At 34.3% G+C, this 15,702-nt stretch overlaps 2 protein-coding genes across 3 annotated transcripts in view; one reads left to right on the top strand and one right to left on the bottom strand.

Annotated features, from left to right (window-relative positions):
- Positions 1–15,702, top strand: part of LOC130682824 (serine/threonine-protein kinase TAO1-like) — a 232,708-nt gene that overhangs the window by 188,324 nt on the left and 28,682 nt on the right. Inside the window, exons 14-18 of the mRNA XM_057497772.1 lie at positions 1,274–1,365; positions 7,854–7,947; positions 9,489–9,570; positions 11,991–12,158; positions 14,013–14,216. Of these exons, the coding sequence (XP_057353755.1) occupies positions 1,274–1,365; positions 7,854–7,947; positions 9,489–9,570; positions 11,991–12,158; positions 14,013–14,216 (640 nt within the window). The remainder of the gene's footprint in view (positions 1–1,273; positions 1,366–7,853; positions 7,948–9,488; positions 9,571–11,990; positions 12,159–14,012; positions 14,217–15,702) is intronic.
- Positions 1–15,702, bottom strand: part of LOC130682830 (serine/threonine-protein kinase TAO1-like) — a 174,271-nt gene that overhangs the window by 46,290 nt on the left and 112,279 nt on the right. The gene's annotated exons all lie outside the window — the stretch shown is intronic.

Here is a 15,702-nt window from a genome sequence, read left to right on the forward strand (position 1 = left end):
TAATTAGGTTATTATACAGCAGTGTTTTTAATGAATTGAATGAGCGAGGTCCTCAGCTCCAAGTTGTAAATATCTGTAAAGCACATATACATATGTGTACATTATATCCTTTGCAACTATTAAGTTTATAAAATTTAGATGCCAACTCAAAAATGTACAAGCGGATACATTTTTTAAATAAATTCATTGGAAGTTAGAAAATAAAAAGTTTGAAGACCACTGTTCTGTATGACCAAAAATTTCTTATGTAGAACCTAGTTTAGATAGAGTCCTCTTCCCCTGTATAAAAAAAGGGTTCTTTGGACAAATAATGCTTCTTAATGGTCACCCTCTTTACAAGTCAGTGATCAATATTAGATACTAGAAAGGAGCTAGAAAGTTGTGCATTAAAAACAAAACTACCTTTTTAACTTTGTTGAACTTGGTGACTCCCCAAGCTTACTTCAACATCTTAACACATTAGAAGCCCTCTATTATAGGCAATTGAAATTTGTATATGGTATATTAGGAACACAGCACTATGTACATATTTACATATTTTTACACACAGGAACTCACATACGCCTGGTGACAATCATATTAGGCAGTCAGAAACTGTTCTAAATGTTTGTCTGTGCTTAACAAGTAGAAAGGAAGTATAAGGTAAAGCAACAGTGAGAACATTAGTCTAGCTGAAGATGCGAATTAGCGTTTCATTTTATAGCCAAGACGCCTCCAAAGTTAATAATTGTATGATTTATTTAGTTATGAGTGGTGGTCCTAGCCACTTTTATCACAGAACACTACTTCTATTTGCAGAAAAGACTGACAAACTGCTTATTCATTGTTGCTTATTATGGCAGATATTTTCTCAGCTAAATGTAGTGAGTTTGTTTACTTCAAGAAAACAAGTGCCAGTGATAAAAATTTAGACTTTTCTAATAAGATGCTGAAACCAAAATGTATGAAAACTGCTGGCATAAAGGATATACAATATTACAATCTGCAAACTTGAACTGATGCAGAACGCACCCCTGCTCGGGGGAGTCTTCCCTCCAGAATGCTGGTACGTGATCATGACAACTGGTGAGAATAAGTCTAACACTGTGTACGCAACGGTAAATATTCACCTCACAACCCGTAATGCTTTTATTTCCCATTATAAGAATTCTTATGTCCAGACATATCATCTGGAATTCACACAGGTATTCTCCTTGTGGACGGTCATTATGTTTTTAAAGAATAGTATACTTTTCTTTTCTTTTTTAACTTTAAGTAACATTTTATGTTTTAGGATGGCCCCAGAAATAATTTTAGGCAGGAATGAAGAACAATATGATAGCAAAGTAGATGTATGGTCTCTGGGGATAACATGTATTGAAATAGGTAAGCATTGCTCTTTATTACTGTGTAGTAAGTTTCGATCAGTGTTTCAGCTCAATTTCTGTACCAAAGTACAGTTTTTCATTTTTATGTCAGTGTTTAAGGGGAGCAATAAATCTATCAAGGTTGTCACTTTGGTTATTTGGCAATTTGTATATATATATGCTAGGTTAGGTATATTATATTTGCTGTATTAAATTAGGTCTAAAATAGTTTCTACTGTGGTATTAATTTTGAGGTATCTGTGTCTAAAATTTAATGAGTATTTGTTAAACACCTAGAATATGTCTATGGTTATAGATTCATGAATGCTTTAGAGTAGTAGTACCGCTACTAAGGTTACTTAATACTTCATGTTCGGTATCAGGATTAGGTTATCAGCTTGCATACCTTATTGTACAGTTTGAATTTTTTATTTTGGTATCATTAACCTACAATTACATGAAGAACATTATGTTTACTAGGCTCCCCCCTTCGCCAAGTCCCCCCCACATACCCCTTCACAATCACTGTCCATCACCGCAGTAAGATGCTGTAAAATCACTACTTGTCTGCTCTGTGTTGCACAGCCCTCCCCAAGCCCCCACACACTCTACATGCTAATCGTAATGCCTCCTTTCCTTTTCCCCGCCCTTATCCCTCCCTTCCCTCCCATCCTCCCCAGTCCCTTTCCCTTTGGTAACTATTAGTCCATTCTTGGGTTCTGTGATTCTGTTTTGCTCCTTCAGAATTCCTTTGTTCTTATACTCCGGAGATGAGTGAAATCATTTGGTACTTGTCTTTCTCTGCCTGGCTTATTTCACTGAGCATAATTCCCTCTACCTCCATCCATGTTGTTGCAAATGGTAGGATTTGTTTTTTCCTTATGGCTGAGTAATATTCCATTGTGTATATGTACCACATCTTCTTTATCCATTCATCTACTGATGGACATTTAGGTTGCTTCCATATCTTGGCTATTGTAAATAGTGCAGTGATAAACATAGGGGTGCAGGGGTGCATCTGTCTTTTTCAAAATAGAGTGCTGCATTCTTAGGGTAAATTCCTAGAAGTAGAATTTCCTGGGTCAAATGGTATTTGCATTTTGAGGCACCTCCATACTGCTTTCGAAAATGGTTGAACTAATTTACATTCCCCCCAGCAGTGTAGGAGGGTTCTCCTTTCCCCACAACCTCGCCAACATTTGTTGTTATTTGTCTTTTCGATGACGGTGATCCTTACTGGTGTGAGGTGATATCTCATTGTGGTTTTAATTTGCATTTCTCTGATGACAAGCGATGTGGAGCTTCTTTTCATGTGTCTGTTGGCCATCTGAATTTCTTCTTTGAGAGCTGTCTATTCAGCTCCTCCGCCCATTTTTTAATTGGATTATTTGCTTTTTGTTGGTTGAGGTGTGTGAGCAATTTGTATATTTTGGATGTCAACCTTTTATCAGATCTGTCATTTTCGAATATATTCTCCCATACTGTAGGATACCTTTTTGTTCTATTGATAGTGTCCTTATCTATACAGAAGCTTTTCAGCTTGATATAGTCCTATTTGTTCATTTTTGGGTTTGTTTCCCTTGCCGGGGGAGATATGTTCAAGAAGAGGTCAATCATGTTTATGTCCAAGAGATTTTTGCCTATGTTTTTTCTAAGAGTTTTATGGTTTCATGACTTACATTCAAGTCTTTGATCCATTTCGAATTTACTTTTGTGTATGGGGTTAGACAGAGATCCAGTTTCATTTTCTTACATGTAGCTGTCCAGTTTTGCCAGGGCCATCTTTTGAAGAGACTGTCATTTCCCCATTGTATGTCCATGGCCCCTTTATCGAATATTAGTTGACCATATATGTTTGGGTTAATGTTTGGAGTCTCTGTTCTGTTTCATTGGTCTGTGGCTCTGTTCTTGTGCCAGTACCAAATTGTCTTGATTACTGTGGCTTTGTAGTAGAGCTTGAAGTTGGGGAGTGAGATCCCCCCAACTTTATTCTTCCTTCTCAGGATTGCTTTAGTTATTCGGGGTCTTTGGTGTTTCCATATGAACTTTTGAACTATTTGTTCCAGTTCATTGAAGAAAGCTGTTGGTACTTTGATAGAGATTGCATCAAATCTGTATATTGCTTTGGGCAGGATGGCCATTTTGACGATATTAATTCTTCCTAGCCAAGAGCATGGGATGAGTTTCCATTCGTTAGTGACCTCTTTAATTTCTCTTAAGAGTGTCTTGTGGTTTTCAGGATATAGGTCTTTCACTTCCTTGGTTAGGTTTATTCCCAGGTATTTTATTCTTTTTGGTGCTACTGTGAATGGAATTGTCTTCCTGATTTCTCTTTCTATTACTTTATTGTTAGTGTATAGGAAAGATAGCTCTAGTAGATTCGGAGTGGAGACTTTAGGGTTTTTATGTACAATATCACATCATCTGCAAATAGTGACAGTTTAACTTCTTCTTTACCAATCTGGATTCCTTGTATTTCTTTGTTTTGTCTGATTGCCGTGGCTATGACCTCCAGTACTATGTTGAATAACAGTGGGGACAGTGGGCATCCCTGTCTTGTTCCCGATTGCAGAGGAAAAGCTTTCAGCTTCTTGCTGTTCAGTATGATGTTGGCTGTGGGTTTATCATATATGGCCTTTATTATGTTGAGGTACTTGCCCTCTATACCCATTTTGTTGAAAGTTTTTATCATGAATGGATGATGAATTTTATCAAATGCGTTTTCAGCATCTATGGAGATGATCATGTGGTTTTTGTCTTTCTTTTTGTTGATGTGGTGGATGATGTTGATGGATTTTCGAATGTTGTACCATCCTTGCATCCCTGGGGTGAATCCCACTTGGTCGTGGTGTATGATCCTTTTGATATATTTTTGAATTCGGTTTGCTAATATTTTGTTGAGTATTTTTGCATCTACGTTCATCAGGGATATTGGTCTGTAATTTTCTTTTTTGTTGGGTTCTTTGCCTGATTTTGGTATTAGGTGATGTTGGCTTCTTAGAATGAGTTTGGGAGTATTCCCTCCTTTTCTATTTTTTTGGAAAACTTTAAGGAGAATGGGTATTATGGCTTCTCTGTATGTCTGATAAACTTCCGAGGTAAATCCATCTGGCCCGGGGGTTTTGTTCTTTGGTAGTTTTTTGATTACTGCTTCAATTTTGTTGCTGGTAATTGGTCTGTTTAGACTTTCTGTTTCTTTCTGGGTCAGTCTTGGAAGGTTGTATTTTTCTATGAAGTTGTCCATTTCTCCTAGGTTTCCCAGCTTGTTAGCATATAGGTTTTCATAGCAGTATCTAATAATTCTTTGTATTTCTGTGGGGACCGTCGTGATTTTTCCTGTCTCCTTTCTGATTCTGTTGATTTGTGTTGACTCTCTTTTCCTCTTATTAAGTCTGGCTAGAGGCTTATCTATTTTGTTTATTTCCTCGAAGAACCAGCTCTTGGTTTCATTGATTTTTGCTATTGTTTTATTCTTCACAATTTTATTTATTTCTTCTCTGATCTTCATTATGTCCCTCCTTCTGCTGTCCTTGGGCCTCTTTTGTTCTTCCTTTTCCTATTTCGATATTTGTGATGTTAGACTATTCATTTGTGATTGTTCTTCCTTCTTTAAATATGCCTGCATTGCTATATACTTTCCTCTTAAGACTGCTTTTGCTGTATCCCACAGTAGTTGGGGCTTTGTGTTGTTGCTGTCATTTGTTTTCATAATTTGCTGGATCTCCAGTTTGATTTGGTCATTGATCCATTGATTATTAAGGAGCGTGTTTTTAAGCCTCCATGTGTTTGTGAGCCTTTTTACTTTGTTTGCACAGTTTATTTCTAGTTTTATGCCCTTGTGGTCTGAAAAGTTGGTTGGTAGGATTTCAATCTTTTGGAATTTACTGAGGCTCTTTTTGTGGCCTAGTATGTGGTCTATTCTGGAGAATGTTCCATGTGCACTTGAGAAGAATGTATATCCTGTTGCTTTTGGATGTAGAGTTCTGTAGATGTCTATTAGGTCCATCTGTTCTAGTGTGTTATTCAGTGGCTCTATGTCCTTACTTATTTTCTGTCCGGTGGATCTGTCCTTTGGAGTGAGTGGTGTTTTGAAGTCTCCCAGAATGAATGCATTGCATTCTATTTCCTCCTTTAATTCTGTTAGTATTTGTTTCACATATGTTGGTGCTCCTGTATTGGGTGCTTATATATTTATAATGGTTATATTCTCTTGTTGGACTGAGCCCTTTATCATTATGTAATGTCCTTCTTTATCTTTTGTTACTTTCTTTATTTTGAAGTCTATTTTGTCTGATACTAGTATTGCAACACCTGCTTTTTTCTCTCTGTACTTTGCATGAAATATCTTTTTCCACCCCTTGACTTTAAGTCTGTGCATGTCTTTGGGTTTGAGGTGAGTCTCTTGTAAGCAGCATGTGGATGGGTCTTGCTTTTTTATCCATTCTATTACTCTGTGTCTTTTGATTGGTGCATTCAGTCCTCTTACATTTAGGGTGATTATTGAAAGATATGTACTTATTGCCATTGCTGGCTTTAAGTTTGTGGTTACCAAAGTTTCAAGGTTAGCTTCTTTACTATCTTACTGTCTAACTTAACTCACTTATCGAGCTATTATAAACACGGTCTGAGGATTCTTTATTTCTCTCCCTTCTTATTCCTCTGCCTCCCCTCTTCATATGTTGGGTGTTTTGTTCTGTGCTCTTTTTAGGAGTGCTCCCATCTAGAGCAGTCCCTGTAAGATGCCCTGTAGAGGTGGTTTTTGGGAGGCAAATTCCCTCAACTTTTGTTTGACTGGGAATTGTTTAATCCCTCCTTCATATTTAAATGATATTCATGCTGGATACAGTAGTCTTGGTTCGAGGCCCTTCTGTTTCATTGCATTAAGCATATCATGCCATTCTCTTCTGGCCTGCAGGGTTTCTGTTGATAAGTCTGATGATAGCCTGATGGGTTTTCCTTTGTAGGTGACCTTTTTTTTTCTCTCTAGCTGCCTTTAATATATTAAGGATAATGAGAGTGAGGTTTCTTACTGTCAGAGAAGAGTGCTACAAATAATGGAAAGAGAAGGCTCGAATAAATAGTACTATAGCATTGGATTTGAGATATTGTAGTAAACTCAGTTGTTTTCAATAAACAACTAAAGATATTTAATGTGCAAGTATGAATACAAATATATGAGGGACGTGTGTGTTCCCGTCCTTTATCCACTGACAGGATCTAAGAGAAGTGACACGGGCAGTAGCAGTGAGCACACTGCCTGCCACAGCTCCTTGGAGCCGTGTCTACAGTAGGGAAAGCATAAGATGATCCTGGAACATCTTAGTGGGCCAGAGAGCAAGGAGCTGAGCAGGGAATGATGGAGCCATGCCGGAAAGGCAGAAGTCGGCTAAAAAGATTCTCAACTGCTCAAAAATGAAACGATTTCAACATCAAAATAAATGATAGTAGCAGGTTATAAATTATTAAATGAAGAATCTAAATCTATACAATAAGAGAATAAAATGATCTTTATACAAAACAGAATATTTATATAGACTCAAGTATCTTTCACAAATACTTAATAATTACAAAGGAAAAAAGTGAAACTTCACCATGAAACCTTGTGGAGTGGCCTTAAGTGATCAAAGTGAACACCATCAATGACAAGACAATCTGAAACCATGGACCTGTTCTATAGGATCATCATAGAATACACTGAGAAAAGCGAGACACTTGCTTCTGTGATTTTCCTGCCAGAGATGTGGAAACTAAATTTAATAACAGCACAAAGCCAAACTGAGGGATATTTGAGAGTCAAAATTGTATGCTTGTGAATTGTCAAGGTCATGACTTCAACTGTCACCTTAAGACTAGAAAAAGAAGGGCAAATTCAATCCACAGTAAACAGAACAAAGAGACCCAGAAAAGATCATAACAGAAATCAATTAAATAGAAAATGAAAACAATAGAGAAAATCAATGAGATCACAAATTAGTTCTTTGGGAGAATTAATGAAATTAATAAACCTCTGGCTAGATCAAACAGAAAGAAGACACAAACAACCAATATCAGGAATGACAGGGGACATGACTCCAGATTTTACACATATTGAAAGGATTATAGGGATATTTTATGTAAGTTTAAAACAGAAAAAATGGACAATTTCCTGTAAGGATGCAGATGATTGAAGGTCATTTTTGCTACAAAGGACATTATTGGGACATTTGATTGAAACTACAGTGGAGCTTAAGGATTAGATAATAGTCATGTATTCATATTAATGGTCTGATTTAATGACTGTGTTAGGTTCTCTTAGAATGTTCTTGTTTATTGGAAAAATACACTATTTAGAGATGTTGTGCATCAGGGCTGCAATTTCCTCTCTATTGACTCACTTAACTAAGTTCTTTGAACTCTACTTGCAACTTTTTTCCTAATTTGGGGTTTATTTAAAAAAAAAACTAACAGTGCTTCCATGCTCCTATATAACAGGCACATATTTAACAGGAAGTTTTCTTTCTTTTATAGCGGAAAGGGAGCCTCCTTTATTTGCTATGAATGCAAGGTGTGCCTTAAAGCTCATTACCAGAAATAACCCCCCTACACTACAGTCTAATGAATGGTGAGTATGGCTGAGAGATATATTGTTCAACATGGTAAAATTTAAATACTTTTTCATAATGTTATCAAAAGGATTTCATTTCAATGAGGTGAAGTGTATATAACCTGAAGAAATATTAAAATAGCTTAATTTTATCCTTACATCATGTTTATCCTTTATTATCTCTACTTTTCATAGCATGTATGTAACTCAGTTCAGAAATAAAAGATAGATGATCCTACATGGGAGCAAAAAGTATGGCTTTTGTATAAAAAGTAATATACTTTTTGTACCTTAGCGACACATACAACCCTGATTATATAATAAATAGCATGATTTAAACACTCATATTTTAAAACTGCAGTATATAGACTGCCACAACCTGTACAGATGTTTAATTGGGGAATGGTTTATAATTGATGTGATATAAACATATGTAAAAATAATTTGATAATTTATCAGAATTACCAGATAATTCATAATTTTTGGATGATTCTAATTGTTATTTATTATTCTGAATGTGCTTTGATGTTGCATCTCCTAGTGCTTCTTTGATAATACTGTTATTCATGTAAGGAAGTTTGTTGAGAACAAATGGACAATTTTAGGAAAGAAGGATTTTTATCAGTGATAGAAAATTTTAATGGGAAAGTCTTCCGGTGTATCTAGCATTTGAAAAATTCTAGGGGACTACCTACTATACTTAACAAATACTTTAATATTCACAAGTAAGATGCATAAATTAGCAATAATTTATTTTTTATCATTACATTATTAAGGCAAGTTCACAGGTCTTTGCTGCTTCTGTAGAGATGTTTTGAAGAAATCTTGGCTCAGAGTTTATTATGGTACATCTGAATAATAAATACACGAAACACAGGCTGTCTACACTGGTTGATACTTTGGGGATTCAAAAAAGAATTCTTGTATAAAAGAATTAAATCTTATTTGAATATTGATGACAAACATTGATGGAATATTTTTTACTTACTGCCTTCCTGAACTCTCATCAGTGACACTATATAATAGTATGTTACAGAATTCTACTTTTTAAAAAAATTTTACTGTTTTCTGGAACTTTTGTCCATTTGCCCAAGGACACTAAATACTTAGGTATAAAAATTGTTATTTCCAAAACAAATAGCGTGATGTTCTGAAACATGCTATATGGAAGATGATCCAAGGGTCAAGCAAGAAAGAGACGTGGCTAGAGAAAAGAAAAAAAAATACTAAGAAGCATATTATCTTAGATTTGAATGCAAAAAGGAAAATGATTGACTTCCCTAATTTACCGCAAGGTAGAATGAGTTGTGATACTTCAGTATGTGAGAGCAGGATTTTAAAATAATGTGTGCAAATCTATCTTTCAAAAATGGTAAAGATTCATTAGTTGCTTTGCATAGCTTTTTATAGACTTACATGATGAAATATATAGTGTGTTGTGTCTGCTTTCTTTTTATTATTTCTATTCTCCCTCCCACCCATAGGGACATGCCTTGATTTGTGGATGTGTTTTTAAAGGAAATAGCAATATGTTCACTTAATACTTTCCTTTACAATAGGTCCAGTTCTTTTCACAACTTTGTAGAGGCTTGCCTCCAGAAAAACCCTAAAGATCGCCCTACATCAAAGACACTTTTAAAGGTCAGTTCTACTCTGTTATGTACACCTAAGAAATTATTTTAAAGAATGTGTTTTATCCTTCTTTGATTCCGAATCAGTGTTAAGTACGCTGTACTGGGTTTTGCTAAAATACTAATTTCATAATACCATTCTTTCTTGGAAATTTTCTTAGTTGCTAAGTTTTTCGTTTGTTTTTCAAAATTAACTGCTTTTACCATGTCTGAATAGAATATATAGTTAAATATTCAATATAGTAGTACTAAATGACTTGATTTTTATATGTGCAAGAATATATTCATGAGTTACAATTACAAATTTTAACTCATGTGGAACAATGTCATTTCAGAGGTGGCAAAGCATAGTTTAACTTTGGATTTAATTTTTGTATCTACCATACTTTATATATCGATCTGTCCTATATAAAGTAATATGAAAGGAAGAGAAATGATGTGTAATACATTTACATAAATACCTTGGGAGAAAAGAGATTTCAAAAGAACTGTTAAAAATGGATATCACATTTTTATTTCCTTTTGAGAAATATGTTTTTCTAACTTAGCAGTGAAAATATTTTAAAAGTAATGTGAATTCTATTCATTTTTCATTAGGTTTGGTTATCTAATTTAAATAAATTATTAGTATATGCTTTCTGTTCTCAAAAATGTTTTCATTTAGAGGTTGACATCTTATTAATAGCAATAATAGTATTGTTCAATTTAATATAGTTCTTAAAAACATCTAGATAAGGCATTAGTGAGTAGCAGTTGACTATCTTTTTGTGACCCTAAGGAATTTTGTGGATTTTTCACGAGAAAATTAGACTTTCAGCATGAATGTTTTAGAATTTCAAAGAAGTTCAGTTTATTCTCATCAACACGCAGTTCAATATGCAAGGCTATTGAAAGGATCATGTACATATTCAGTAGGGTTATTTGCAACTACAGTATGTAGAAGAGCAGTATAAAGTTTCAGTAACACTTAGGGAATTCTAGGCCCTAAGCACACTTACAGTCTCAAATGAAAGCCCAAAAACTAGGTATTCACAATAGCAACAAAAGGTTTAGTATAGCTATGAATTATGTAAGTGAAAAACAAGCAGGATCCATTTGTAGAGAACTATTAAATAACTTAGAATTACAAGATATATTATTTTTGGATAAAAAAGACCAAATATTATAAATAGTGGTACATACCAAGCTAAGGCTCAGGAAAAGGAAGAATGTGACTGGCTTCTTACATTTGCCTAATGAAGGCAAAAGAAGCTCTTTTGGTAATAACCCAACCCACCAGGAATGGATACTTGACCTTGGGTGATCCCAAACGTGCATATGTATTCATGTACCTGGTCCATTTTGTATATTGACATTATTGGAAGTGATAGGAAGAATCTGTCAAGTGCATCCTTCCCTTTGGCCTAATCACATTTCTGTTGCAGTCTGTCATAAGGAAAAAAAATAAAATGGAAAAAAGTGACTTACTGTATGAAGCTATTTATCTCAGAATGAAAAATTGAAAATAATTATCCAGAGTTAGAGTAATGCTTATGTAATTTTGGCATGAACATTTGATGAAATAATCTGTAGGCATTATGAGTTGAAATAACATAATACTTACAGCAATAAAAAGAGAATAATATATAGTTACAACTCTTCAGAGAAGAAATAAATTTGAGCTAATAAAGGAGGTAAAAGTCTTAAAAGAATTCATGATCATCTCCTGAACTCCAGTGCACAAGTCATCTTTCTGCTATCTGTGTGCTAACTACAAAACAAAATCTATATATGGAAAATTTCTGAGAAGAAATAAATATCCAAAAAATACCAAATGTAACAATGATAATCTTATAGTTCAATTGTTCTTTCTACTTTTCTGTATTGGATAATGTTAAGCTTTATTAAATATTAATGGTAAAAATCACTAATGCATAACGTCTTTTAATCAACTGCTAGTGTTTTATGAAGTTTCATTTAAGCAACATAAAGAACCCATTATACCCAAGTAGTATGTTATGTAATTCACCATCAGTATATACATTCCTGTTGAAATCTAATGTAATTCAGAACTGATAGTGTCTCCGCTATGAAACCAGTTCTAAGAATTTGTAAGCGTTTACTTAGGGCTCTATTTGGACTTAATTCTTCATGCTTACTTAGACTCTGATTATTTCAACTCTGCCTTTTCATTTGGCCAACAAAGGTGTCATGTTCAAAGTTTTCGTAAAAAGTACAGGGGAAGTTATGTAGGCACAGAGTGTATACATTTAAATTAAATTTTATAAATATAAGAAGTAAAAAGCATAGCAGAATTAGATAACTATAGATTACATTCATTATCTATAATTATTTAGGATAGTAACTCTAGGGTCCAAGAAGGGATTCATTTGATCTGAATGAAAAAATATATAGGTCTCAACCTGACTTTTGCCTTCTACTCTTAACCAGCACCCATTTCTTCTTCGGGAGCGACCTACAACAGTGGTAACAGATCTCCTTCAAAGGGCAAAGGAAGAAAAAAACGGAGTGCTGGACAATCTGCGCAATCGAAAGACGAAGAAGGTCCTTTCCCAGGAGGCACATAAAGGGCCAGCAGTAGGAGCACAGGAAGAAAAGGTAATAACTTAGAAACGGCTCAAGTATTGGGGTCTCCTTATTGGCTTCTTTCCTTATGGAAGTTTTCTTGCCAAGAATCTTTTATATCAGTGGTTTCCAGATTGTGTCTTCACAGTGATTCTCTAAGGTCCCAGGTGAAGAAAAAGGTTTTGCATTCTTTAAACCAACCTCTTGGTAGTGTACATTAGCTAGTAAAGCTCTGTGAAGTCTTTTATTAGAGAAACCTGTTCAACTTTTATTTAATCTCATCCCTCTCAAAATTCTGGTCTACTGAGCACTTTTTTGCCTGATTGTCTGATGGCATGGGACACGCTTTTGGAAGTATTTGAAATTACAGGCTTTGGAAGTTGACGGTGCTCACAGAGAAGTCATTAGAATTACCAACCATTCTCCTTATCTTGTTTATTGTATAAACCTTTCCCCCAGTGCCTTTTGTGTAATGTTTGACATATGTTTATTAAATTGGAAATGTCTTGCTTTTTAAAAAATAAGTAAATAAATAAATTAAATAAACATGTGACTTAGCTAAATTTATCCTGGGGGAAAAAATTTACCGAGCATTCTTATTCTGTTACTAAGAACACTTCATTCTTTTCAGTTGTGTATAGGGATTCATTCCTCTACATGGTTCTAAAATACTCATTTCATAGGTGAGGAAAGTAATGCTCAGAGTGGTTAACTAACTTACTGTAGAAGCATATGGGTTCGGATTCATGTATTACTCTTGAGACCGAGTTGTTTCCAAGTTGCCATATTTCCAAATTTGCAGTAGAAATGTTACAGAACTTCCTCAAAGGAAAATATAAAGCTTATGATTTGTGGAGCTATCTTTTTTAGTCTAAGTATTTTCTGTTTTCTTCTTTGCTCATGTCCCAATGTCAAAGCTTTGATTCTTTTTTATTGCTTTCTATTGAGAAAGATCCCTGCATTCTGAAAACAGGAGTAGTAGTTACTTTTCTTTTTAATAACACTACATAATTAATGAACTATAAAATAGAAGACTTTCTTACATACAGTTTTGGTATTTTTGATATTGTTTTTTAGTTCTAACAGTAGTCACTAGAAAATTGGGGCTACTTTAGGTATATGAAATGCTTTAGTAAAGTGAAATTAATAAAATTCTAATGTCATTAAACATTAGAATAACAGCAACTTTTTAAGGCTGTGGATGTAAGAAAGGATCCTCCATATTCCATGGGTCTGTATTTATTATTATTCTGCCTATCTTAAAGAGGTTTGGTATGGTAAGACTATAATATTGGTGCCCGGATACCAAAGCTTGCCGGGTTTCTTGGGAAGAACAGTCTTCCAATTATGATTAAATATATATACAATTTTTAATTTTACATAAAAATAGATAGGAATTAATATTAAATTACTTAGTGGAAGAAGTTTAGGCTAAAGACTGTATTCTGAGAAGAAAAGAAATATAAAAGGCTTCAATAAAAAATAACTAAAAGGGATGTTTATAGGATTAAGAAAAAGGTTGGGGTTTGTTTTCACCATTGGAATCATTGAGAAATGAGCAGCATCTCTGTGTATACCCCATGAGATGTGTAGCAGAAATGGATTTCAAAGTAATGTCAAAAATTTTAGAAAAAGACTACACTTTGGAAATAAGTCTGATTAACTTTTTCACAGAGTTGGTTTGGCTTTTTGGTATTTACTCGTTGGTCACATTTTTAATCTGTCAACTAACAACTGATAAACTTTCTGGTCTTGGCAAATACAAGGAATTTCTCAAAATAGACCACTAACATTCTGAAGACTGTGTGTGCCAAGCGGTGTGCTAGGTGCTAATAATCAAGAATTCAGGAGATAAAGATTTTTGAATCTAATGCTCTTTTCCCTCAGGACCAAGATCACGGTGTTGGACAGGCAGGAGCAGTGCACAATATTGGAAGTCATCAGTCTGTTCCCCGTATGTGCAGCAGGACCAGGAGTCAAAGCGGTGGGGTTGACATTCTTCAGGATGCCTCGGGTAACAAGGATGAGCTACCCGTGATGGAGGGAATCGAAACAATTACGTCTAATGATTCTGCCATCCGTTCAAGACCTGTGAGTATTTGGATTTCAGTGAAAAAATTTCAACTTTGGTAACTAATTTTCCTAGTCTGGTTAGTTTAAGAGTTTGGGTTTTTTTTCTTTGATGTATCAGAAGTTTGGAACATAATTTAGGCAACTTATTTTAAAATGGCAAAAGGCTTCTTAATTCCCAGTTTAATGTCTGCATTTAGGAGACATGTTTTGAGAATGCAAAAAGAATATTTTTAAAATCTTAGAATAAATAAATACCACATAATGTATTATTTGAAGTTACTTAGATGAAAACGAAGGTATTTAAAAATAGTAAGTATACAACATGATATTAATGATAATGGTTGCCTTTGGGACATGGAGAAAGTTTTAAGGTGGGTGATAATGAAAAGTGATTTTTGCATTTTCCATAATGTTTACATTTTAAAAGTAAAACTGGGTGTAATTGTAGAAAATTACAACTTCTCAGTTTGGGAAATGTGGATGTTTGCTACACTTTCACATGTAAGATTTTAAATTTTCTTGAAAACATTGGAAGGTCAAGTAACTCCTTTTCACAATTGATAGGAATGCTTCCTTTTTAACTTCACTGCTTGCAGTATTACCAAAAGTTACTAGGCACAATAGCTAAAAGATGGAAACAACCCAAGTGTTCATAAACACATGAATGGATAAACAAACCATAGTATGTATATATATATACACACAATGGTATATTATTCAGCTGTGAAAAGGAACGGTGTTCTAATATATGCTACAATGTGAGTGAACCTTGAAAAAATGCTAAATGATATAAGCCAGACACAAAAGGAAAAATATTATTAGAATTCCACTTATACGAAATATCTAAAATAGGAATATTCATAGAAACTAGATTAGAGGTTGCTAAGGGACAAGTGGAAGATGAAATAAATACTTTTATTTATTATTTTATCATTTTGGTGTCATTAATGTACAATTACAGGACCAACACTATGGTTACTAGACTCCCCCTATTACCAAGTCCCCACCACATACTCCAGTACAGTCACTGTCCATCAGCATACTTAGATGCTACAAACATGTATATGTCTTTGAACATGATGTTTTAATTTCTGTGACAAATACATAAGATAAAATGGCTGAGTCATAGGGCATATGTATGTTTAACTTTCATAAGAAACATACAGGTATTTTATCTCAGATATGTCCTGCAAATATTTTCTTCTCCATCTGTGATAAATCAAAATTTTTAGTTTTAAAATACAATTCAAACAACCCACTAAAAATGAGTAAAGGCCATGAAAAAGCTAAAAACTTTTCCTCTAAAATCAGGAATAAGACAAGGATGCCTACTCACAACACTTTTATTCAACAGAGTATTGGAACTCCTAGCTACATTATCAGGCAAGAAAAAGAAATAAAAGGCATCCACACTAGTAAGGAAGAAGTGAAATCGTCATTGTTTGGAGATGACCTGATACTAAATAAAAAAATCCCTAAAGACTCCACCAAAAAACTATTCAAA

The sequence above is a fragment of the Manis pentadactyla genome, chromosome 3 (assembly GCF_030020395.1).
Source record: "Manis pentadactyla isolate mManPen7 chromosome 3, mManPen7.hap1, whole genome shotgun sequence".
In the NCBI taxonomy this organism is placed as follows: domain Eukaryota; kingdom Metazoa; phylum Chordata; class Mammalia; order Pholidota; family Manidae; genus Manis; species Manis pentadactyla.